Source organism: Athene noctua, chromosome 3, assembly GCF_965140245.1.
Source record: "Athene noctua chromosome 3, bAthNoc1.hap1.1, whole genome shotgun sequence".
Classification (NCBI taxonomy): Eukaryota; Metazoa; Chordata; class Aves; order Strigiformes; family Strigidae; genus Athene; species Athene noctua.
In genome coordinates, this window is record NC_134039.1 from 17,765,311 (window position 1) to 17,791,877 (window position 26,567).

Genomic DNA, 26,567 nt, shown 5'->3' on the forward strand with positions numbered 1-26,567 from the left:
GGGGAATTCAGAAGGGAGCTGCTTAAGTATGTTTGCCAGTAGAGATGAAGCTGTTTAAAGGCTTGCAGCAATAAGGCATATCCTGAAAAAAAAAAAAAAAATAAAAAATTCCAGGATCTTCCTAACCCTAAGGCAGTTTTATTCTGAATCATAATTTGTCTTCTGGCTCTTCCTAGAGTGCCATATAGCTGTGACAGTCCTTCGCATGACTGCAAGAGCATCATGATCATGCAGGATGGGCAGGATGAGTCACTGTCATGGAAAAACACATTAACCCCTGGCTTTAGGGGTGTGTGGGGGTAATGTGGGGTAGACCCAGTGTCACTTGATGACTGTCAGTCACTGTGCTGGAGCTAATTGTAGCCCTGCCTCATTCAGAGCCCCAAGGAGCTGCACAAGTGCTTAGCCATGACCTTTCTTGGGCTGAGAAAACATCTAGACCACTTTTATAGAGTGGCCGCCCTCTGCAATTGGCTGTGATGATTCTGGCCAGTCTCAGTTTCATTTACCCCAGGCAAATCCATTCTCTCTTGCTTGGGAACCACAATGGAGTTAACAAATGACCTGCCAAATTTCACAAAAGCACAGGGCTATGTATGTAGGACAAAAACTGTCAGAGATGGAATTAAGGCAATGGATGTTTTATATTAATGCTACGGTTTCTAGGAATTATAAATGCCCAGGAAGTACATAACCCAGTTTTTTAAAATGTATCTTTCTGAACAAATACTTTGCCCTTATGGCAGAGCACAGATTTCCTTTTTGATTTCCAGGCTCTCAAACCAGAATAAACCCCCCTAATTCCTTTTATTAAATGAGTATTCCTATCTCAATTTCCCTCTTAACGGGCTGAGTACATTAAGTTATGGTGACAGGAAATGACAGACAAAAACGACATGCAGTTTTTGCATGTATTTTTTGGTGGTGGAGCTCAAAATATTTTAAAATCATTAGCGCCATTTTACAGATGAAATACTGAAAGACAGGGCAGGAAATACTTCATCTAACAGGCTCGGGGTGGAGCTGGAGCAGGCGCTGCAGCTGCTACTCTCCATGCTGCTGCCCAACGGCTGTCAAAATACATTTTGATTGATGAAACTGTAAAAACGTGTAATAGTGCAACTGTGATGTTCAGTAACTGCCTTGCTCCCATCACAAAAATAAAGATTTTAATGAATGTGTGAGATTGGACATATTTTAAAGGAGACAATAGGGAACTGTAGTTTTAAGGAGAGTTTTAAGGAATGGGCAGTATTCATGGATGTGGGTACAAGCATATTGATAGGAGTGTGGCTCAGCAAAGCACTAAAGTGGGTAGAGCCACTCAAATTACAGACAGACATGTCCTCCCTGATCATGCAATTGTTCTCCTTGGCAATTAAGATTGTCCTCTAACAGGACAGTGTTCTCTTAGTGTTTTGACTAGCCTCACTGTACAACATGCAGGTGTAGGTTTCCACCAATTTCCCCAAGGATGTGATTTCAGAAGCTGAGATCTCCATGTCATATAGATTCTCCTGCTGTTTGGACTACCCATTATTTAACAATCTTCTTGTTCTCTTTGGTGTTCCTTCTCCATGCCTCTACATCAGACATTGATGTTCAGGCCTTGTCACAAGACCCAACCCTCCCAGATGCCTTCAGCAGCACTAGGCCTGGTAACGCTGTCTGATATTTCATCTTTATGGTGTTGCACTGGCTGCGGCCTCCCCACCCCACTCCATGTACCGCAGCACGCAGCTTAAACCCTGGTCCCGTGAGGCCGTGTCCCCCCCCAGCCTGGCCTGTGGGCAGCTGCCGTGGCCCCCGCGGACGCTTCGCACCTCTCCGCCCTTGGGAGTTTCGCAGCCCGGATGGCTCCGTGCTGTCCCCACGCGTGGCCCCTCTCGGGCCTCTTTCCATCCCGCCTTGCGGGAAGGGCTGCGCGGCCCGGGGTTTCCCGTGACACCGTTTTCCGTGGGAGGGTGACGCTCTGCCGCCTGCTCAGGGCCCGGAAGAAGCGGTGTCACGGGAGGGCTCCCCGCCACCCTCGGAGCCCGTCGCTGGGGGCAGAAGGCACCGCCGCTCCCTAAGAGCCCGCCCCCACCCTTCCGCAGCAGGCAGGACGGATGCCCGAGGGGCCCGGCCCTTCTGAGGGGCCGCCAGCCCCCACCGCCGACCACGGCCACGGCCACGGCCACCGGCGGCGAACAAAAGCCCGCGCAAACGCCACTCGCCGCCCTCAGCCAATGGGGGCCGGCTCCCGCAGGCGGGCGCGGCGGGGGGGGCGCACCCCCCCTCCCCCCAGCCCTCGCGGCCCGCGGCTGGCGGGCGCCCCGTGCGCCTGCGCGGCCCGGCCCGGCCCGGCGGCGGCCCCGGCCCCTTCCTGACTACATCCCCCGAGATGGCGCCGGGCCTGCTGCCCGCGTTTCCTTCCGGCGCGCCGTGCGCAGGCGCGGCGGGGTGTCCCGCATTGGCGGCGGCGGCCTCGTGCGATGATGACGCTGTAGGGCAAGGAGGAGGCGACGGGGCCGGGCAGGCGGCGGCGGCAGCGGTTGCCGCAGGAGGGGGGCGGCGCGGGGCGGCGGGCAGCACCTCGCGGGCGCCGGGGCGGGCGCCGGCCGTTGCCAGGTGAGCGCCCGCCGGGCCCGCTCGCTCCGCTCCTCGCCGGAGGGGCTGCGGGGCCTGGCCGCCGCCCCGCGGGGCTCGGGGGTCCCGGGGCCGGGCATCCGCCCGCTCGTTCGGCGGGGCGGCCGGGGGGAGCCCCCCGCGGCAGGGAGGACGGTTCCTCTCCCGCCGCTCCCCGCCGACGGCGGCGGGGCGGGTGTCGGGGCCGCGGCTGCCCCGGCGCGGGTGGGCGGTCGGGGTGTTGGGGGGAAGGCTGGTGGCGGGCGCTGCCCTCGGCCCGGGCCGGGCTGTGTCGGTGGGGCCGGGGAGCGGCCCCTGCGGGCGGTTGGCCGGGGGCAGAAGCGAGCTGGGCTTGTGGTCAGGGTGTTTGCTTGGGGGCACGAAGGAGCACTTGGAAATGCTCGGCTGGAGGAGGCTTTAGGCCAGTGAAGCACTCGCTCTAAGTGGGTCAAGAGGGCTGTAAGTGGGTCTTGTTTGTAGCCTTCTGTACACTTGTTGCTTGTCAGGACAGGGAACTCTGCTGCTGCTCCCAAAATCTCTTTAGAGAGACGATAAAAATAACATCTTCGTTTGCACGATATGGGAATCTTGCCTTGCTTGCAGAGCACTCTGTGTGTTTATGTGTATGCATCTATAAACACTGGAGTTATCAACAGGAGATAATGTAAATATTCGACACTAGTGTCACCACAATTTGGGTATTCTCCAGTGACAGTTAAATAAACTTTTTAAGTGTTGTTTGTTTTTTTTTTCCCGAGAGAATCAGTTATTCTTGTTTGCTTAAGATGAGCAACAAAGACACTGAAACATATTGTAATCAACTAGAAGACAAAGAAGATATGACAGTTGTTGTTCGTACTGAGCTTTTCAAGCAGTACTGGGTGGGTTTTTTGTGTCTGTCTTAGCCTTACAAGTCAGTTAATTTAGTGGCTTTAGTAGATGTGCGTGTTGGCATTTGTTTGAGAAAACCATTAATATTACAACTTTTTTGGGAAACAGGCTCTGTCACTGTGTATGTAAACTACTGCACCTGTCACATAGCAGAAAAGCTTTCAGATATTCCTCCTTGTTTAAAGACACTTTTTGTTCTTAGTGCAGCAGTGAAGTTCTTCAGGCAGCTGGATGGTCTTGTGTATCGTAATTGTGTTGTGTATTTTTAAAATGGACCGAAATGGTCCTCTGGGCAAACCCTTCTGGGCCTAATCTGGTTTTCAGGAGCTGAAGTTTTAATGTGTAATTTAAACTCTTTGTTTTCACTCCCTTGCTATGGTCAGTCTCACAGAGTATTAAATTCCTGGTTCAGTCCTAGCTGTGATCTTCACAGATCTGTTCTGGAAGTCATTGAAGAGCTGTGTACTGCACAGTCCTCTCTGTATTGTTGTAAAAATTCTCAGCTTTCAGAGGCCTTTTTGCATTATTGTGGTAGCAAGGTGTTTGCTTTCTACAGCACCTTAGTGAGACTACTGCAAATTTGGTGGTAGCTGCTCTGACAGAGGAAAATACGTTTATGATCAACAGAATTAGATGTTGTCATGGAATTATGGGTGCAGCACAGTCATAATACACAGCCTGTTTTCCTCGTTATCTTTAGCTATGAGCTAATATTGTTTATACAAGAAAGGAAATTATTGTGGTTTGGGTTTATTTTGCCTTTTCCTGTAGGGCTACTAGCCAGTTCCAGTTATGAAGATTTTATACTGTGGCTCCTACATTATAGGGATAACTCATTATGTGGAAATTTCATCTGTACTGTGATGCTTAATCCTATATGAAGACTGTGAGTGTGTTAGGCAACTTGAAAGAAGTTCATTGTTGTGTTGGAAGTGTGAGATTAGTGATAAAATATGGAAATGACTCCCTTGTCTGAGCTGACAACTAGATATGGTTAAATAAGCCTGTGGATAAGGTGGTTGGCAGCTTCGTGGTGAAAACCATGGAGAATGGTTGTTAATGTGGAAAATTGAATCATAATTATGATGGAGGAGTTAAAAGCTACATCCCAACTCAGTCCAGGTTTTCAAAAGGATGCTTTCTCAGTATAAATCAGATACAAAAAAATAATCAAGTGTAAAGGACAAGAGTGTATTTTTGGCGTACTACTTAAGCAAAACCTTTCATGGTGAAAATTCTTTCAACAGATTCTTATCTGTTATATGTATGCTTTCAGACATAAATATAAAATGTGATGAGTATTGGAGCTTAAATTGCATCAGGACTTCAAGACAGCCAGACACAAAGAAAGGGCTCTCCCTTATCACCCCCCCGCCCGATTCTGCATCAGTAGAGTTGTATCAGTGTTATTGAACTGGTGGCATTACTACTAGTTTGCTCAAATTACTAGTGAGTGGTGGTTCTGGCAATGTGGGTGAGATTCAGACTTGAAGCCTGACTCCTGGATACAGGATAAAAAGGCTGGAGTTTGAAAAGCCTCTGCTTGCTTTAGGCAAGAGTTCCTGTTGATTTGTCATAAAGGAAAGTTAATGGGAATTGGCAGGGCATGTAATGCCAGTGATTTCAATGCTTGGATCTCTGCTTATGATCTTATGTCCTCAGTTGCATGTTCAAGGAGCTGTGCCAAGCATTCGTATACAAAAGATACTCAGTATTAGGTGCTAAAAATTTTGCAAGTTTTAAGGGCTTCTGGTTGTAGAACTGTATTGTCCAAGACACTGCAAAGAGACATGGCTCACTTTTTGTCAGTAGAGATGCTGTCTGTACATGAGTAAAATCTTGATAAGGAAACTTCAGGAGGTTGTTGGATTATTATGCCATCAGAAATTCAAACGCTTAAATAGAAGTAGTTCTGAAATGGAAATAGCAGTTTTGAGTATTTATGATTTGAAAGTGTCTGTGTCTGAGTCATTCAGTGAATTTTCTGGCAGACGGTGTTGGTAGATTTGAAAAGACGTTACACAAGATAATGGTAGTGATTATGAAAAAGTATTTGGGACAGTGTTTAAGGGGAAGACTGTTACTTTAAACTGTATTGTTCCCTGAAAAAACTTGTTTTAAATGCCTTATCCTTTGTATAAGACATTGTTTTTCAGCTGGTTTTACTTAATGTGACCAGCTCCTCCTGCTTTTAAAAGCAGTATGTTTGTCAAGACAAGTTAAATAGAGAAAATTAAGAATATAGAGACAAACAAGCTTCCTCAGAAAACTGACTTCTGAAAACTTTCACTTGTTTATTTGAATATGCTTCTACTACCAGAACATTTTACCTTTGAAGTAGGATGCTGTGTATCAGTATATAAACTAAAGAAGCAGGAGGTGAGTTGTTTCCACATAGTTCCCTGTTGCAGTGCTTTGAAAATAATGACCTGTGTGGCAGAGTGAGAGATTCAGGCTTTTATCATCAGGTAACTGTAAAACTGAGCTGGAGTTTAACTTGCCCAGTAATTACATACCTTTTCTGGAAAGTTTGTCAGTTTGTCTCAGTGGTTGACATTAAAAAAAAAAAAAATCTTGGTCCAGTTTGAAGATGAACTTCATGGTTTCCATTCAGGACACAGTGACAATCTTTTTTGTATACAGGAAACTGCTCAACACGTTGTGATGTGGCAGCTGGTGTGGTGATAAGCAGACAACCTCCCTCAGGAAAGAAGGTGCCACAGCTTGTACTGCTGCTGCTTGATTTAAGAAGTAGCAAAGAACTAGCAAGAACTACCAAAGTAGCAGCGAGGAGGTGCTGGCAAAATTAAGGTGCTTAGAATTTTGAAGAGGAAATCTATGTTTAATACCAATTTGCCCTCTGATTTAACATGATTTTCAATTATAACTTCTTTAGAGTTTTCAGAACCACATGGGAATATCTCTGTCCTTTACTGTTTTTTTGTTAAGTGGCATCTGTTTGGGTTCTGATATAGCCAGGCTAGGAAGAAAATTACTGTCTAGGTTTGGGGTTTTTTTATTTGTAGTTAATTGTCTCTGAGCAAATGAAATATGTTGTAGGGATGATGGGTATAAAATAAAAATAGATGGCAGTTGTATTTGTTGTTGCATGTAGCCATGATTACTGTTGTATTCTAGAATTACAGATCCCTGCTGCTGAGTGGAGGAGAGTGTCTCTTTTTCTGGCCATGCAGTATTTGTTGGCCTTCTGTGAACTGTGTGTGTGTCAGCGAATGTTTGAAGGTGCCTTCAAATGTATAGGTAGACATAAGGTTCACAGGACATGGAATTGTCAGTGTAGAAAAATTTGCAGCATGGTTCAGATGGATTTCAGTAGCTGTGAAAATGCAATGGAGTCTGCTGGGATGTGCCAGCTGCTGTAGCTCTCTGTGAACAGGACTAATTAAGCCCTTGTGAGAACAGAAAATAGGCACTATTTACAGGAAGAAAGTGTTGGAACAGGCAGAGCTATAATCATTGGCTCTAAGGTACCTTTAGACAGCAGTAAGCGAGAGTAGACAATTTACTTGCAGAATGGGTGGAAAGTCAAGTCTGAATACTTGAAATGGGTATTGCGGTGTTCTGCCAGCAGATCTAAGCACATAGCAAACTTCTGCTGAGACCTTCCTTATTTTTCCCTGTCTTATTCTCTTCTTTCTGGCAGTATTTTATCTCAGAATAGTTAGCATTCATGTTTCTCCATCTAATGCTGAAAACTAAACTTATACTAGATACAGATGTCATATAATGTTGCCTGCATTTGACTAGGTCATGTAAAAGTCTAGCTGTCTTTGCCAGCTGTCCTTGTCAATGTGAATTGTTGTTTTTCTGAATGTAGCTATGATTACTGCATATATTCAAAGGTAAGGTGTGGCTAGGCTGACTTACCACGAGTACACCAAAGCCATTTTTCATATCTGTTTATCCAGTTTTCCTCCTTCTCTCCTTAACCAAAGTAAATGCTCTTTTCCCCAACCTCTTTGGTTCTATCTGCTTAGAGGATTGCAAAGATTGCCATTCCTTGTTTGAAGTCGAGGTCAATTGTACTTCTTTGTTTAGGTCTAGAGGGTGACAATTGATTTGCTACAGATTTTGTTAGGAGATCACTGGATGTATTCAGCAATTCTACAGCTTTTAGGTAAGGATCATTTTGTTGGTAGGAACCTTTAGTGGGCTTTTCTCTGTTTTAATGACAGCATTCTGGTGAGATTCCTGTTTTTAGCTCCTTATTAACATGGATGTGTGTGCTCCTTGACGAGTATGATTTTGACAAAATGTTGTCATAAGTGTGTTTTAGTAAATTGGATGCTTATGGATATTTGAATAAACAGGCTGTTTGTCTGGAGGGAACATGCCACGGACCTTCATGCTGTATGAAACCTTTTCTCCACATAATTCTGCAGACTTTGTTAAAGGCTCTTATTTGTGCTCTTTTGATTTCTTGTGCAAACTACTTGATGGGCCATACTAGCTTTTAGGTACTGTTACCATGATAAAAACATCAAGTCCACAACATACATTGTTTCTGAGCTGTTTGTAAAACGCAGAACTTCTGATGAAAATGGAGTATTTGAATTGAGGCAGTAAAAGCTGCACTCTGAGACTAGATACCAACTCTGGTTTCTTAGATTTAATCTTAATGGTAAAATTCCTTTAGCTAATCTTTAACTCCTGCTTGTACTAGAAATACTTAAATCTGTCTCCCAGTCTGCAGTGGGAGCTGTTTTAAAAAGCCATGCAGTACCAAGATAAGTATAGCTGAGACTGGCTATACTCTGTCCTGAGAATATTGGCAAGCTTTTACCTGCAGGAAAAGGGATTTTTAGCATTTGTAACAAGGGCTTGAGATGAAGAGCCACCGAACATGCATTTCAGCTTTTCTCGGCTGCCAGTTTAGGTATGCTTTTCTTATGAAGGTTACTGCACTGCATTTCCTAGTGCGCTGCTCCTGAGATTTAGTGGTTGCCATTCTGTGGTGTAATCTGAAGGATGTTAATTTTCTGTTTTCCTTCCTAATGCTTTAACTTATGTCCTGATCTCCATGACCGGTGGAATTTGTGGGCATGTATTACTTAGACAAATGCTACTGCTGTGGAGGTAAGTTAGTGGTGGTGAAATCTGGTACTTTCTGACATTATAGGATGATACAACCCATTTGCTTGTGAAGAACAGTGTTCAACTTGCATTTGTTTAAGCATTTATTTGTGTGTCTGTCTTCTCTAGAACAGCAACCTTGCGAGGCTGATAATGCCAGTGTCTGCTGTTCTCAGCCTTTTAGGCAAATAGTTTCTTGTTTTAGTAGAACATGACTGTAGAAATAAAAGGAAGACCCTATTCAAAATTCTTACTAAAGTATATATGTGACGAAGTGCCAACTATTGGCTTTCTGCCTACTGTACCTTCAGTGGGGAACAAAATGGATTATTTTCTGAGGTAGGTGTCCTGAGAGTTGAGAAAAGCATAACAAAGTCAACAAAAGCTTTACTTAGTGGTTTTCTGACCTTTATATAGTCCAAGCTAAGGGGAGGATGTTGCAAAAAGGCTTCTGTCCTGATGATCTTAATGTCCATGGTTAAGTGCAACTGCTCTTTGGCTTCCTGCTCTGTGACTTTTTAATAATTTGGCAACCATATGAATTCTACAGCATTACAAAAACAGTTCAATACTGGATGTATTATAAAAATCCTTTCCTTTTTGCGAGCTTCACTAATGCAGTGAAGGAAGTTGCTGGGTAGCTTAGACTTGATTTGTGACATATTCTTAAGGGGCATTTTCAAATACATTTTTGGTTTAGAAGAAGAATACTAAATTTCTCTGAACACCTGGTAATTATGAATAACTTATTTCACTCTTATGAAGGATATGATGTTTTAATAGAATTTTTCATAGGCGTTCTGGCATTCTTATATCACCCAGGACTGCAGGGAAACAAGGTAAGTTATAAAAAATTAAAACTTTCTGGGTTACAAAAAAGCAAATGTTTGTTTCAGTAGGAGGTGACTTGTTGCTAAAATAATTGTGAAGATGCATATTGGTTTTAGCTACTGTGTCTGTAAAGCTCTTCTAATTTGGCCTTGATCCTGTACTCTGGAGTTTAAAGGTAGGCTATTTCCTGTCTTCTGCCATGAAGATGCTCAGAATTTCAAGTTAAGCTGGTCCTTGATAGAAAGTGAGAGAGGGTGACCAAGTTTCACAGCACTTGCATAAACATTTCTGTCCAAAACATCTAACTATCGCGTGATGCTGTTGAAAATGCCAGTTATGTCAACTGATTTGGAAGGACTCCAATATATGGGTCAGCGTAGGGAAAGGAAGATGATACACAAGACTGTTGGAGACGATACCAAAAAATCTCAAATACTCAAATAAGGTCAGGGTTGATGTAACAATACAGCTCTGCATGACTGGGTAACCTAGGTCCACTTTGGGTTTTGAGCAGCAGAGTCTTAAAATGCTATTGGAAAAGTGATACAAGATGTTCTCAGGAGGACACTAGTTTTTCATTCTTCCATGTAAGCCCTTTCCAGCTGACTTTTTCTGTATCAGTTAACCGGTTCAAATGCCCCCTTGTTACACATCACAGTGAAGTCATTGTGAAAAACAAAGCATGATTGCAGAACCCATGACTGTTTTCCTCTGAAAACTCATGTCTTGGCTCTGTTTCAATAGTTCATTGTTACGGAAGTGCCCGAGGGCTTATCTGCCTGCAAGACTCACATGAATGTTTTGTGCAGACTAAGGTCATCCTTGAAAAGGTACAATTCCACATTCCTGTTCTTTTAGCAGTAAGTATGATGTATCCAGTAGTTCTTGGAGCACGACCTGAAATCTCATTACCTTTTGAGAAGCTTTATCCTATGTAGTGATTAAAACATCCTTAAAACTTCGTGCTCCCTTCTTGGAGATTGTGTTCTGAGGTAACAGAATATTTGAACACTTTCTCATTTCAAGCTGAAGGAACTCCTGAATTGGGTGGTAATCTAAGTAATGTCTTTGTAATAAATGAACTGTTTATAAGTATGTTATTTGTTACAACATTCAAAATCACAGGTAACAGTGGTGGTATTTGGGGTTGACCAAAGCATAGTTGCATAATTCCTATTGTAGAATGACGTTTAGTCACACTAATGATGGAGTAATTGAGAATTACTGGCATTTAAAATTAATTACTAGGCAGACATAAAAAGGAAAGGTGTAGAATATATGCATTACTGCTGCTTGTATTGGAGACTGCTTCTTCAGGAGATGTGACAGGTAACACCTCTATCAGCATATTCTGCTGATGGTCATCCAGTCGCTAAGCAAACATGAAAGATGTGTGTGCTAAAACTGCCTCTCTTCCGTGATTGTTCAGCTACCTTTATTCGTTTTTGAACTTCTGATTTGATTGTGCTGAAAATCTTGGATCATTTGGTAAGTTGTCTAGAGAATTGGTTATACTAGGAGGCAAGTGGTCTGTTAGTGAAAACCAATTCTGCTTTCTGTTGGAAATACTGAATAAGGAAGCTGTACAACTGGAAGGCTTTAAACTGTTGGCTATAAGACTTTGTATAGAAATATTACCAGCACTTATTGTACATAATGTAATAAGTCTAACATTTGAGCCAGCTTTTCTATTTTGTGTACTACTTGCAGTATGGATGAAGCTTCCCTCCTCCGCTGGAGTGCAATGAAATGTCAGTTTGAAGCTGGTATGTGAGTGCTGTATGCTTTACAACTCCAGTGACACAAGATCCTAAGATAAACTCAGCCTTCATTTAGTGAAATTTTAAGGCTCTAACAACATGCCATGAAGTGAAGCAGAGAAAATGTAAATGGATTACAGGAAAAGTCTTTTGCATTCCTTGCTGTTTTCATGCTGTGATATTTATGTCGTAGAGGATCTCTCCCAAGCTCTGCTTTCAAAATCCCATGTGGACCAAAAGCAACATTGTATATGGCTTGATAAAAGTCGTTTCTGACCAACTTTGTGACCTGAGGCAGATTAACATGTGGATTAATGTATTTGACAGTAATAAATCAGTTTTAACAAGTACTGAGGTAGAGATTTGTTTGGCAGAGAGTTTGAATAAAATATGATATCTGTAGTTACATTCGTTATTTTATGGAGAATGATGTAGCTGTGATGGTTAAATTTACATCTTTCCTTGATTTTGTGCTGATGCCTCTTTATACAATTTAGCTATAACTCTGTGAAATTTAGATCAAATTTGTTATTTTGGTGAGCGACCCTACAAAAATCAAAGGATTCTAATTTAAATGGAATTCATGCATTTTGTCATCCACTGTAGATGTTTAATAGCTGCTGTATAGTACACATACTCTTAAGGATTTTCTTTCTTCCCCCCCCTGCATAAATTTAATTTTAAGTTAACTTGGAGAAACAACCTTCATGTTGATTTCACATCCTTCTTGTAGGAATCTTGAACTTGTAACCTTCCCAAGCTTGAATACAAACATCAAGAACCAGTGACAAGTTTGAGAGAAATTCATCTATGCTTCCTCATAAGTAGCACAGCTATTTGTCAGAGCAGTAACAAATTGGAGATTAGGAATACTGGGTGTTTTGGGGAAGTGTATTTTAGTGGTTAAGATAACTACTGTGTGTTACTCCACAGGGAAGGTGCAAGATCTGTTTATTTCATTGTTCTAAGTTGTGTTTCTCAGGACTGGGGCTTACAAGAAATTTGTGTGTTTCTGAAATGAGGTGACAGTGAGACAAGCTTGTCTTTCAAATTGGGGTTGATAATTGAGGTGAATGCTAGGTACATGCATGAGAGTAAAAACCAGTCAGAGACAGGACTTAAACCTAGTCTTTCTTTTCCACTGCAGAAGGGAAACTAGCAGTGTATCAGGTATTTGGTAGGGCTGGTTTTTTGGGCGGGGTTTTTTGTGTTTTTTTCAGGTTTCTGTAGTGTTTGTTTTGGAGTGTTGTTTTGTGGTTGTTTTTATTGTTGTGTTTTGGTGTCTGGTGGGTTTTTTTAGTTTTTCCTTAAACCTTTGCTCTTACTGTTCTGACTTTGGCAATGGAAATCAATGACATCAAATTGCTGTGTGACAGTTTAAACACTATTCATGGGAGAAGGTAAAAATCTTAGTGGTTAACTGATTCTATCTAATCTGTATGTAAGAGTAAAAATTGGGCCATGCTAAGTGTTTTGATTTCCTTGAGTCTCTGGAAAAAGGTGAGTCATTCCATTGAAACTTGGAATTCCAGAATAGCTATAACATAAACCAGGCTGGGTTGAACTAGAAATTCCTCTGACTCTCAGGATCCTACCTTCATTGTGGAGCTCCTGCTTAAGCTTCTGCCTCATGAGACTCTTTGACCACACACTTGTACGTAACCCAAGTAGTCTGTGTGATAATGCTGTGAGAGACGAGAAACCAGGCCTGCCTCCAAGCCATGCTACCAGAAACATCTTTACCTTCTCATGCTCCGCTTGCTCAGTTTTCTTGCTCTTGTGTCCCACCCATGCACAAAGTGACAAGACCTCCTATCTAAAGTGGAGAGACCAAGAAGCTTTGGGCTGGCTTGTGCTCAGCAGATCCTGTGTTTCACTGAGGTTGAGTTGATGGGTAGTGTGAGGGTTGTGCTCTGGGTGTGTTCATGGTATGGTTCACTGGATGTGTCCCTCTGCTGCAGCGTGAAATCCTGACGTGTATATGCCAAATGTGCCAGGTTGCAACACCTCTTACTGAGGCTTTAACTGTGCTTTGTGCCTAGCATTTCTATTTATACCCTTTGAGTCTGAAGCCTGGCCAAGTTGCAGGACCACCTACAGGTCCCAGCCAAGCTGGCCATTCAGGGGAGGAGGAGAAAACTTGGCAAATGAGATTCTGGCAGCTATAGGGTTTTTCTGTTTTCTTGTCCTCTTATATAAGTCATTGGCCAGAGTATCTCAGGGTAGTGCCTACTCGCTTCTTGGATGTCATTGGGGAGTTACTGGTGTTGTTAGGGTGCTTTGCCTGGTGTTCCTGAAAAATTTTCTGTTTTAACCCTCATCCTCTCTTCTGTGGGATTTTTAAATTTCTGACTCATAATCATTTTTCTTCCTTGTTTTGTTTTGTTTTCACTCATTAGGCCCCTTGTTGTCCTTCCTCAGAGAGGACTCTTAAAGTTTTAGTAAGGATGCCCATGCCCTAAGGAAGAAAACAGCTTCTAAGCATCAATATACAAGCAATATATGATAGACACGCACTGGTGTTTAGGGGCTTCTAGAGCTAGAGGTGGCTTCATGTGTTTAACACCTTTTGATGTATTTATCTTGTGAGTTTCTCCAGTTTCCCTGTGAATCCTCATCCTGCAGCAAGGAGTTCCAAGGTTTATCTGTTTGTCAAGAACAACCTATTTCTGTGTTTGAGGTCACCATCTGCTAATTCTGTGACCTTACCTTGGCTGACTGGTGGTGCTTGGTATTTTCACTTCTCGTTGGTTTGGGTTGTGGTGCTGTGGCTGTAGACAAGAAGATTGGAAAACCTTGTGCTGTATTAAAATCTTGCTGCAATTTTGAGCGGTCAGCTCTGGTTTAAAAAAAACATTTCCTTGTTATTGCAGAGCAAATCCTTTTTCAGATCATTTAGTAAATGTGTGAAATGTAATGTAAAACTTCTGAAATATTACTGATTAACTAGTATGTGATAAAAATAGATAACCAGTTTTTGTATTTCATGATGCAAGGCTTGTGTCACTTCGTATTCTTGTTTCCTTAGCTATAGCTGCTTGCTTGTCTACATAGATCAGGTTTGCCTGGTTATCTGGGCAGGTCAGTTGTCCTCCAATATTTTACTTCTGCTCTCTTCTAATGTATTAAATTCACAACACTTATTATGGACTTCTCTTAGGACTTAGGAATCTGTTGGTGTCTGCTTTTTTTTCTGAAAGCCACTACTGTGCTGTCAATACTGGAAGAACCTTTCATGATTTTCCTAATAGTATACCTAGGGATTTTAGAAGTGGTTAAGACAGTGTTTATGCTCTGTTTACAGCTGACCCCCTGTATAGAGTTCTTAGCTAGGTTTCCAAGTACATCTTTGGCATTCAGATTAGCGGTTGGCTCCTATGTGTAGCACTTGGTCTCTACTGAGGAGCTTGGCCTGCATTTTGTCATTATTGATGATCGCTGTCGGTCTGTGCACATCAAATGAATCTGAAGAGCTGTGTTGCCTCTCAGTCGCAGCCATGGACATGGAAGTTAGTCTTTGCATCAAAATTGTACTAGATAACTTATTCTTCTTACAGCAAGGGAACAGATTTATACTAGAACAAGATCCCTTATTTGATAACTTCATTGACAGTAGGTGTGTCAGCAGAAGGTATTTTTTCTTCTTTCCAGAATAGTTTATCTGAATAGTTCTACGGGTATTAACATCCCTTACAGATGCAGTTAGGCTGGAGTAAGAGTACCTTCAGTGAGTATTTGAAAACTAGGACAAATAACTGTTCGGTAGTTTGCTGACCCAGTTCTTGCTCTCTGCTCATGTTCCTCCTGTCTGGGCCCTTGTCCAGGAAATCAACCCAAATTCCTACCCTTCCTACTCTTAAAAGTGTGGATGCTTATCAACTTGGCCGTGTTTCCTTCCTGTTCTTAGGGTTTCTTAAAGAAATTGAGCATCTTCTATAATGTCTAGAACTTCTTTCTGCAAACATAAAGTGCAGACAGTGACTGCTTAGCTCACTGGTTTTTGTGTTTAGGTGCTGTTGCAGGAGCATATATACATGTATGAAAGCCCTTTGGTACAAAACAGATTGACCGGGTCACTCTGGCACAAAGAGTTCCCTCTGGGGAAAGAATGTGTTACAAGTTCAGACAGCTCATTTGATTGCTTTTCCTGAGGCTGTTTCAGACTCTGTTATTATATTGTAATTTTCTTGTAACACTTTAAAGACTAACAATGTTCTTGAGAGTTGCAAAATGGGAGAAGGAATGGAGGACTCCATCCATGTTGTTACCTTCTTGTTTATGGGGAAAGAGGAAGCACCCCTTCTCTGTGTATGTAAAAAAAATGTGTAAGTAAAGCTAAGAATTTATTGTTTGTATAATGGAAATCTTAACAATTTGACTCAAGAATAGTTAGTCTAGATTTAATTCTTAAAGAAAAATTAAGAATACTGCAGCTAGAGTACTTGCATATGGGAGAATGTTGCCAAATGCAGCTAAAATTGTAGCACGATTATCTTTTGGTTTCTGTCTCTTCTCCTGAAGTTACTTTCACCCTTCCACGGCTCTTCTGGGTCTTTAAGTGAGTATCTTTGGACTCCTGGAGAGGATAAATGGAGGTCATCAGCCTTGGGAGTCATTTGTTGGAGGAGTATGATGTTGATGTTGCCTGTTTCTTCTTCCTCCTTCTAGGATTCACTTGGGGTTTTTTTGTATGTTTACTGACATACTTTTACGCCTCTTCTTTCTTCACTGGTCTATAGCTCCAGGTTGTGTCTGAGTGCCCTTTATGTATGTTAGTTACTATTTCTTGGTTACCCCTAAAGCCAGGTTTGTCCAGCTTCAGGTCTGTTGTTTTTTGTTTTTGTTTTTGACTGACCATTAGTGAGTTCTTTATAGCCATGGGGTCTGTGGTGGCAAGCATGTGCCCCACCTCTTATCCCATGCCTGTAGCCCTCTGTAATGCCTCCCCTCTCTCTACTTCTCAGGGCCTCTGTCATGCTAGGACAATATTTCCTGACATCATTGTATTTACTTCTTTCTGTGGAGGGTAAGTGGAGGTTATATCACACCAAGCTAAACAAAACTAAAATAAATTAGCTGTAGACATATAGTCAATTAGAGAAGCTGCTGTCACAGCTAAACTGTGTAAAAGGCAGGTCAAGAAAAGTTCAAACAGAGCAAGCCTGACAAGCCTCCATCTTGAGGCCTTGTGGCCCAGTATGAAAGCTTATGGCCTGCTAGTAGCACTGGTAGTGCAGTATTTACAGGGCTGCATGGTGATGATTTCCCTGCCCCATTCGATGTCTACAAATCCTGCCTATTACAAGTCCAGGAATGGTGTTACAAACCCTCTTATGACTCAGACTCCCAAACAGGACAGAGTAAAGGATCATTAAGGCATCTTCTCTTTTCTATCTTTTCTTGCCTTGTGGTGACCTGTGTAGGTCTGAGGGTAGCCAGTAGTGCTTTATTGTGAGATACAGCCACTGTTACTTAGTGTAAGTGCTTCACGTAATACTCTTGTGTTTTCTTTTATGAATTTTATAATTACAGTAAATGATGTGTTCTATCTCTGGAGGCCTAGCTCCAATTTTTCCTGTTTTTTGAGAAATTATGATTTTATTCCTGTTTTGTAATAAGATATTTTTATAAATGTAAATATTGTGTCTATTTCCTCTGAGGAATTTTTTACTTAATCTCCTTGCTGTCACTATCTTCTGTTGTGGGTTACCTACTGTAAATAGCTTGACATAACAAAATAATCTTTATTTTCCTTTAATGATGCTGATTGTCATTCATCCAGTGTTAGAGCCAGTCCTTGTTTTACTGAACAAGCAATGTAGCTCTGTTACCAAACAGTGGTATCAATTACATGCTCCAAAGTAGGGACAGTATATTTTTTCACTGAGAGTATGTAGAAGTGAAGTGTTCCTCATTGCCCTCACTTACAGCATTTTTTACAGACAATTCCAGTGTGTGTTTGGGGGCATTTTTTGGTTGGTTTTTTTTGAGTTGGAAGAGACATGGATCAACCTCCCCTACCCCTATATGACTATTTGAATGCATCAATAAGTGATATTAAGTCATGCAAAATATTTAACATGTATATTCTCTGAATGCTTCATGGTTACTTGAAAATTAACTTGGAGCATGTTTATGGTCTCAAACTGTTTCAAACTTAAAATTTATACTAGCATAGCTGTGCTGAGTAGACTGCAGGCTGCAGCTACACTAGCAAAAACCTCTGTAGGGAACATAGCTACACTAGCAAAAAGTGTTATGCCAAGATGGTAAAACAAACCACAGCAAGATGGCTTCTTGTGCGAGTGACTTGGTCTGGGTCCTGTAGATGTCTTTTGAGTTTAATCTGCATCCCTACATAAAGGGCTTGCATGTATACAGATATAATTTTGATTTTATTATTGTAGCAGTAATCTAACAGAGTATCATAAGTAGACTGTGGGTGTTTTACTATCTGTCCTTTGTTACAGGTCAGTAGAAAGTAAAAGATTTACTTAACATTTCCACTTTTGAATTACATCAGTGATGTATTGTGCTATCAGTGTCCTTGGTCTTGTTTCAGAATTCGAGATGATGTCAAACAGTGGAAAAATGTGTATCTGAAAGAGTGTCACTAAATGGTAGAAGATACCAAAAGTTCACTTCAGCTTATTTCTCAACTTTCAACATTTATAACTTTTAAAAAGCAAATTATTCTTTGGCTATTGCATTAAGGAAGTTATGATATGTAATCCATATGATCTTAGCTAGAACTTAAGCTATTTGACTAAATCTGCTTTTGACTGACAGAAATTAGGTGCAGTCTAGTTACAGTAGATCTGTCTGTCTTGCTTGAGTTTTGGTGGTTAAGAAAGACTCTGAAAAAGATGCTGCACCACTTTGATCTTAGACTGATACAATGCCGAGGATGTGAATGTTGATTATTCCTACAGTGTTCTTGTAATATTTTTTGCTAAGAAAAGCAGCAAATTTTTAGAGTTACCTGACTTGTGGCAAAACAACATTATGGTTTTTGAGGAGAGGGATACATGTTGTTTTCAACTGAAGAAATACTATTGAGTGTAAAGAAAGGATTAAGTTTTCTTTGTTCTTATTTTTTTACATGTACGGCAATGCAAACATATTTTGTAGACCAAATCTGTCAGCCACAAAATAAAACACTGACAAGCAAGTTCACAATCTCATGAATAAAGCTTACTAAGATTATCAGCAAAACTGAGAGTAGGTGCTTCCAAAAACTGGGAAGAGTGATGGTCAGCTATTTGCAACCAAGCTTCCGAAATCCTGACCGCTGTGTTACAATTAGTAATCTTGGTAAGGTGTCTGGTTTGCTATGGCAGTTGTGGTCTGCAGCTGGTCAACAGGTGATGATAAAGCTTATGATATGTACCTAAATGACAATTAAAGGCTTGGGCAAACAGATAACTGTCAGTCCTTAACAAGTTGGAAATATACTGCATATAAAAGAGAATGAAAATCTCGGGTGTGTGGCCCTACCCTTTTTGTCATGTGGTCCACACTGGTTCTTTGACAGTGTATTGAGCCAATTCAGTTTGCTAGTTAGATAGTAAATGATTATCTCATTCTCCTCCCTGGGTTAATATTTTTCCAGACTGCCGCCTGAAATGAGTTATGACAGACGTTGGAGTGCCTCAGGGTGGTGTCTGGAAGAAGCCACAGAGAAGTGGGGCTGTTTGCCCACCCAGGGAAGAGTGGGGCTATACACCTCTTGGCACCAGCCAGCCTCTAAATCTGCACAGTGATGGCATCTAAGTAAAGAGATGTCTAAGCAAGCCAGTAAGAAGCACTGAAGGCAACTGTCTTAAATGCTTTACTGCTTGAAGTTTGCAGTCTAAAACGTGTGTATTCCCATTGGTTTTAAAAACAAAGTGGTAGTGTTTGGTTTTGTATAGTTGCTCCAGGCCATAGAGCATTTTCTTGAGTTGTAAAAGACTTCAGTTTCTAGAGAGAATGAAATTTATGCTTCCTAGGAGAGCGTTGTACCTGCCAGGGTAGAGGAACTTTGCTCTCTGGATTGCTGCCTTTGATCTTGGTGCTGTTTACATTCTCATGCAAAGATCTCTGCCTAGAGGGGTTAAATGAATGTAACTTCAGTTTAGTAGTCTAGCTGTATTTAAGTGCCTGCTCCAAGGACTTTGGTTTCTTCATCTTCATCCAACAGTTCTGTGAATTGGATGTCTTTGAGGCAGTTGTTAAAAGGATGTATACTAAATTTTCATTTAAGAGGAAAGTAATGTCTAATTTAAGTCTTTCACTTTGAGACAGTCTGTGATCCAAAGTGTTACTAACAAAAGACAACTGCATCTTTTTGTTGTTGGCAACAGTGAAGTAAGTTGGTGTGAGTTACTGAAATGCCATAGAAGTAAAATCATAAAAGGGCACAAAGATGGAATGTTTCTTACTTAGAGAAACGGAGCCATTTAGTAAAAAATGAACCAAAAGCAAGTTTTCCAGGTCTGAGCTGTGGATTTTTGTGGAACGTGATACAGAAAGAACTTGAACTTCCGTCCCTTGTTTTGTACTGTGTTTGTGATAATTCTCTGGGTTTGGTTTATTGAAGAGAAAAACTAATTTACAGCAGTCATCCAGTCTATAACAACCGGACATTGTGTACTGGGGGTGGGCCAACCTCTGACATAATGCTTAACCCAGTTACAAAACTGGGGTCCAATTTGCAGTACAAATTGGACAAATGTTGTAACAATGTAATGGGATCCTCTGAAATGGAAGGAGTTCGTTAATGTAGGCAGGCTGCTGGCTTGTTCCCTTTCTTTGGATCCAAATGCATCAGAATGTGCTTGATTGTTTGCCTCTGCAGCCTGCTGTGAAATAGCTTAGGCTGAAGTGTCCAGTGACAGTTTACAAGTTACAAAGACAGCTTTTTGGCCACTGACCCTCTGCAGGAGTCTAATCTTTGTTTTGTAGATGTGCTCTATCTAGGGAAATTACATCTAAGAGAAGACGTGCTGGATTGCTTCCTCATTGTTCCTCATTGTTAAAGATGACCTCCAAAGAATTTTTACAGCCAGATTAATACTTTTCCTTTAGGGTACAATTGAGAAAACAAGGTTTTATGTGATTTTTTTTCCTCCTTCCCCTGTTCATACATACACTTGTTTGTTCTGGTTTTGACTGTAGTTTTGGAGAATATTTGGGATATTGCTGTGATGATTTAACTCTTTAATTGGAAAAGGCAGCTCAATCTTTGAAAAAATAAGAAAAAAAAGATTAAAATCTCTTACTTCAAGTTATACTCTTAAATCTACTTAAAATGTAGGGATTTCTTATATTTTATGCTTTGCTCTATGCATAATGAAAAAAGCCAATCAGTGGATACCCCATATAGTTAATAAGGGACCCAGCATGGGTTAGCTAGGCCACATGTGTAGGTGACACTCAACAGCAGTCTTAGCTCATGTGACACAGGGCTTGCTATCTGACTTCCTCTTCCTCTTTCCCTTACCTGAACTGCACATGCCTGCTTCGTATTGTAATTTCCCTGGTAAAAGGACCAGAGTGCCATGTAGGCAGAAAGTCAAAGATGATGGCCTTTCCCCGCCCCCCCCCCCCCCCCCCCCCCCAAAAAAAACCAACAAACCCGAAGCATGAAAACCGTATTGCTAACAGCTCACTCTTATCTCAGCTGAGCATCAGTAGGGGTGGTAGGGAGTAAGGGAACCAGATGGGTGATAGGATGATGCCAGTGTCGCCTGAGAATAATTTAAGCTTTTGTGTGATGTTACTGAATATTGTAGGTAGTGTTACATCATTTGGGAGGGACTGCTTGTGACAGAACCTCCCTGCCAGAAGATGGTAGTAGTAGACATACAATGTGCCAAGAACGCTATATTTTGCTTAGTATACCTTATTTCAGTCAAGGTAGCTAGAATCAACTATTTTATAGACAGAAAATCCCCTCCATTACCCTATGTAAGCTGTGTTCCTGTCATGAACAATCTGCCCATGGGTTGTACTGAAAGTGCTTTGTCATTTGTACCTATGCTAACAGTTCTGGAAATAGAGTTGTGCCTGTTTTGTTACTAAGACCTAGTCTAAGCAACTTTGGATTTGGTAAAGCTGTTCAACCCCTAGGTGGTTCATGGTTCAGTTTGCTTTGCCATTCGGCTGGCTCAGATGTAGCTAGCCAACTAGTGATGCTGTTGTAGCTGTACATGGACACAAGAAAGGCAAAGTTTGTAGACTGGGATAGTATCTCTTAAAAGACTTTTCAGGCACTCGAGCCCTTTATTAAATGTTAATTAATATTCTGAGAAACAATGTAGCCTGAAATTTTCAGGTTGACTTTTTGTTCTTTTGACAGCTAAGCTCTGTTAGAGAGAATGAGCTAATATTATGAAGATTCATCCAGTGTATATAAATTGCTTATGCTAGTTTAATGGATGCTTTGAAGAAGATTAGCAAGGAAAGAGCATGCAGCGGATGCCATTGCCCTCCTGAAAGGAAAGTTTCTGTCAGAAAGGCTGTTGGATCAGTGAGAGAAGGGAATGGAGGGGGATGCAATTTTCATTATTCTTCCAAATACCAGCTACAAACAGAATGAACTACCTTTGAAGGGATCATTCTTGTGCTGCTTGTAGGTGGAACATATTGAGAAGAATTGAATGCTGGAAAGACTGCTTTGCTTAGGGGTAGTGGGAGGTAGTCTGACCACCCTGGCACTGTTTTATCCTAAAAAGGGAGTGGCAGATCTCTTAAATTTAACTACAAACATTATACTTAGTGTGCTTTTTTCTTTTGCTACTATGTGGCATTGTTTAGCTTGGGTCAAAAACCAGTCCTCATGCCAGGTGAATTCTGTATCACTTATCCTGAGGAATATCGGGAAGATTGTACAAAGAATAGTAGCATCATCTTGTGGTGCTTAAGTTTGTGCAACTACTCTTTCTTTGTCATCTTAAGCAGTGAAGCAGTGTCCTAAATATGCTGTAATTGTGGATGTTGACTCCTCTGACGTTGCACAATTGCGGTGAACTGCTGAATTAGTATTGTCTTCTGATTCTGTCTTCAAAAAGATGACAAGTATCTGTCTACAGCCTGAAACTAGCACTGACTCTCCTTGCTGTGGGGTTGACTTCTGAACTGGGGTGGAACAAGCGGCTGGGAGTGATGACCACTTAGGCTGTTGTAGGTTTTGTGGTGACAGCATATTAAGTTGACTAATAGTGTTGCATTTTGTGTTTATAGACTGTGTTTAGAACTACGATAGTATTAAACTGGTAAGTCCTTTCTTAAAGTTCACTTAGCCTTTAGAAGTTTTCTATATTAAAAAACCAAACCCAACAAAACTCTCTGTAGATGCTTTTCTCAGCTGATTTTAAACACAGCAGGAACTCACTGATTGAGATGCTGTTATTATGCTTATTATGTATGAAATCATTAAGTAGATTTTTAAGTTTAAATGGAAGCTAATTTTAATGAAATCTTTTCGTTTGTTGTCTGCTACAAAAAAGTTAAAGGACTTGGATACAAGATTTGTAATCTCAGTGAAACACAAAACAATCTCTTCGAAGACCTGAAATGTTCCATAGCTTTCCAATTTCTAGTTTTTATTTTCATGAACTGCCTAGTCTTAGAGACAGAATGGGGCAATAATTATCTTCACAATGTTTCAGCCATCGTCTTCTGGCTAGATGCTACTGACCATACTTACTGTTTTCCTAGGAAAAGGTCATTTTAGTTACTCAAACCCTTCACTGAACTGTGGAGTCATAGGAACTTTATAATAGAAATTAAAGACTATACCTTTCCTGTTCATAATCTCAGACTGCTTTTTTTCACTTGTGAACAAATAGTTCTGGCTATTAGCACTTTTCTGTTGGTATATCTGTGTTGTATTCAGGTATGCATTTTTGGCCTTTGTAGTGTATTTTTTAAAAGGACTAAAAACCAGTAGTGATGCTTTTGGACTATCTTTTGGCTTGCTTACCTTTGCATGTTCAGTAAGGGCAAGCATATTTAGCACTGAAAGGATCCTGCATGAAGGACAACATGGAAACATCTTAGCTCACTGAGCAACTCTACTATAATTTCAAGAAACATTAAGTGCTGCTTATTCAGAGTTCTACAGTTCAGCTCTGCCGATGAATGCAAATCTCACTTGCTGGAGGTGAAATGCAGCTTTTATTTTTAACCTTAGTGATTGCTTGGCAGCGAGTGCTGGTGAAGTAAATCTTCAAGGCCTGATTTAAGAAGTCTCTTGGTATTCTTGTATCTTCTTGTATTAGGCAAACCTTTTAGAAGCATCTTAGCCAAATGTGGCTAAGCCTGTTGTGTTGGTTGTTACTGTGTCTCTTTGAGTGTTGCTCCCACAATGTAATAGAGATGATGTAAGGGCATGCTCTTAGGTAATATAGCAGGTAATGCAACACACAATGGCAATTCTATTGCTTAAAGCTGGTAGAAGGAAAAACTAGTAAAACTTGCTGGTTAAATGTCTAATGCAAATTGAACAATCCATGAAACTAAGTATGGCTTTTTCAACTAACTACCTTTTTGAAATATTGTGTGGAATATCAGGTAGGGGTGTGTGCATGTGTGCTTGTAACTGTTGTTTACAAACAACTGCTCTGCTTGTATTTTTTTGGTTTAGCTACAGCTTCAGATTGATACAGTGTACTGTACTGACATGTCTCTTAAGTTGTCTTTTAAATTAAAACCCCAGGAAATTCTAGTTGCATACTCTTTTTCATTCTCCCTCGATCAGTTTGCCAAATGGCAGTGTGACAATGTCTTCGTGCAGAATTGTGAATTGGCTGTTTGAAACAAAACAGTCAATTTCAGTTGTTCTGTGGCTTTCTAAATATTTGTTCTTGGTCATAAAATCCACTTGCTCAATTTCTTCACTGGGCTTCCTGTGTAATGTGTAAGTGTAATTCTCATGGGGCAATATTCTTGTGGCTCTTGTGTTTACCAAGTAAACAGCTGTGGCCATTTTAGATGTTACTTCTCAGATGGAGGTTACTGACCCTGTAACAGAGTTAGCAGGAAGGTGGGCATACCATCTGCTCTGCTGTCATATTGTAAACTTACCTTCTTGGGTGATTAAAGCGGTGCCATACTGAACTCGAACAACTGAGGTATCATTTAGTTCTGCAAAGTCTGTTACCTACTCATTAGCAGCTCTGTCCTCTGGGGATTGCCAGACAGCTGAGGGGATATAATATTACAAACTGCTGCAGAAAAATTATCTATAGCACACTTGTCAGAGCTGAGAATTATCTTGCAGTGATCATATGTAAATTAGGTTAGTCCCTAAAAGGAAGGAGTATATTGTTTGTTGGCTTTTTGGAGATGACATTTTATTATAAGACTGCCAATATCAATCCCCCATCTTGTATTTTTAATTTGCCCTCCTACATTATGATAAAGTTTGTCATCTTTTATTGGGCACTAAAATTCCAATCTAATTATGCACCCTGGCAAGTTAAAACTTGTTAGATGGGTTATCGTAATGTTATGTGTTAGTCACATCTAAGGACTTGGATGCTACAGTAATAGAATGACACCAAGTGATTAGTGCAAAACAGATTCTCATTCAAAGTGATCCTGAAGCCTCAGCTGAGCGCTAATTCATTTTGATGTTTTCTGGCACTCTCATTGCAAAGTACTCTGGCAATTGTGCCTCCCAAGACTACCAGTGTCAAACAGCTATCTCTTGGCTAGCTATTGAAGTGATACCACACAGTGATGAACAAGATAAATAGGTAACCAATCATATTCTTGGATGAGGGCTCAGAGGGCTCAGATTAACAGGTTGTCATTAGGTAATTTTCTGCAAATCTATAGCATTCTGAATTAAATTTACCTCCAGTCCTTTTTGCAGTATTAAGTGTAAAATGTAGTTACTTTTCTGAGTAGAAAACATGGATTATGGTTTTCTGGGGGAAGTATCTGTTTCTTATTGCTGTGATGGAATGAATGGAGTTTAATTCTGTCTGATCTAATTCCTTATACCAGTAAAGGTACAGACCCATTACTAGCAGCAATTGTGAACATGTTAATTTAAGCAAGGGAAACATAATCACTGTGTGTACTGTTGCCTTCCTTGTAGTCTGTCTGAAGTTAGTTGCTGCTGAAACTCTGTTTGCTTGCTATTACCTGCGCAGCTGTACCGGTGTCCTAGTTTTGGTGAAACCTAGCCCAGATGATTGAGCATGAACTTCATACTGACAAAAAGCTTGTAATTATAGAGTGCTGTGATAAGTAGTGTATTTGTAAACAGTATTAACAGCCTAGTGTTTGTAACTTTGCAAAAATAAAAATAATTTATAAAAACATCACTGCACTAAACTGGAGGTTTAGTTTTATGGAGCTCACTTTCTGTCATCTTTCAGAGTTTTGTTTAACTTGTGACCGCTGATACTTTCATATCCTAACACAAGGTGAGAATTCATTATCCAGCAGTGTAGAAGTTTATATAATTGATCCAGTGGGTGTTTGGGCACATATAAAAGCATTTGTCATACTGTTTGGTAGCTTTTAAGCATGCTCTTCTTCCAGCCAACTCTTAACACTCTTAACTTTGGTTCAGTTATACAAACTGTTTGTCTTTCAGAGACAACACATAATCAGCCAAACCGAACCAAGAGGAAAGAGAATATTTGAGAAGTCTCCCAGCATCTCATGAATGAACTAACGGAACTCGATAATGCTGGTTCTCCAGAGCCAGGTCTACGGCTCAGAAAAGGACACATGTCTGACACTGCAACAATACAGGCAGCCTTTGAAGAGGACAGCTCTGAGCAGAGGCTTCTTTTAGTGGAGCCGCCTCTGTCTTCTGACCAGGAAAAGGTAAGTTATATGATTATCTGTTAGGTTTTCTGGGAAAAATAAGTTTTGTTGTAAATGCTTCAGTGCTTGAAATAAGTTCTGGAAATGTGAACCATGAACCAACAACCTCTTTATGCCTGCTAAATAATTGTAATAAAACCAGGAAGATACTGGAAATATTCAGCTGAATGAATGGGAACTTGAGTGACAATATGGAGCATAAATGTAAATTTACCAACTTTTATATTTTTTATTCCCTTCTCAAAGAAATGAGCAGTATCTCAGCAGAGAACAAACATTGGTTTGTTCTCTGTTGAGATACTGCTCATATCAAAACATTTTTGTTCTGTAACTTCTAAATAATTATAAGTGAAAGGAGAAAATATATTGACTCTGGTTGAACGTAATCTGAATCTTATTACTTCAGATAAGTAATCTAATTTGCTATTTGCTATAATTTTAGAGATTAGGACAGAAGAATCTGTTTACAAGCATTCTTGTTGGAAGAATGACTATACAGGATTAGACCAAACATCCACAGTGTCCCATATCCTACCTTGGACTGTAGCCAGT

General features: G+C 40.9%; 1 protein-coding gene across 2 annotated transcripts in view; it reads left to right on the plus strand.

Moving 5' to 3' along the window:
- The first annotated feature begins 2,500 nt into the window (after positions 1 to 2,500).
- Positions 2,501 to 26,567, plus strand: part of ADIPOR2 (adiponectin receptor 2) — a 47,190-nt gene continuing 23,123 nt past the window's right edge. For both annotated transcript variants that reach the window (XM_074902141.1, XM_074902142.1), the window contains exons 1-2: positions 2,501 to 2,610; positions 25,780 to 26,015. In XM_074902141.1, the coding sequence (XP_074758242.1) occupies positions 25,848 to 26,015 (168 nt within the window). In that variant the 5' untranslated portion in view covers positions 2,501 to 2,610; positions 25,780 to 25,847. The remainder of the gene's footprint in view (positions 2,611 to 25,779; positions 26,016 to 26,567) is intronic.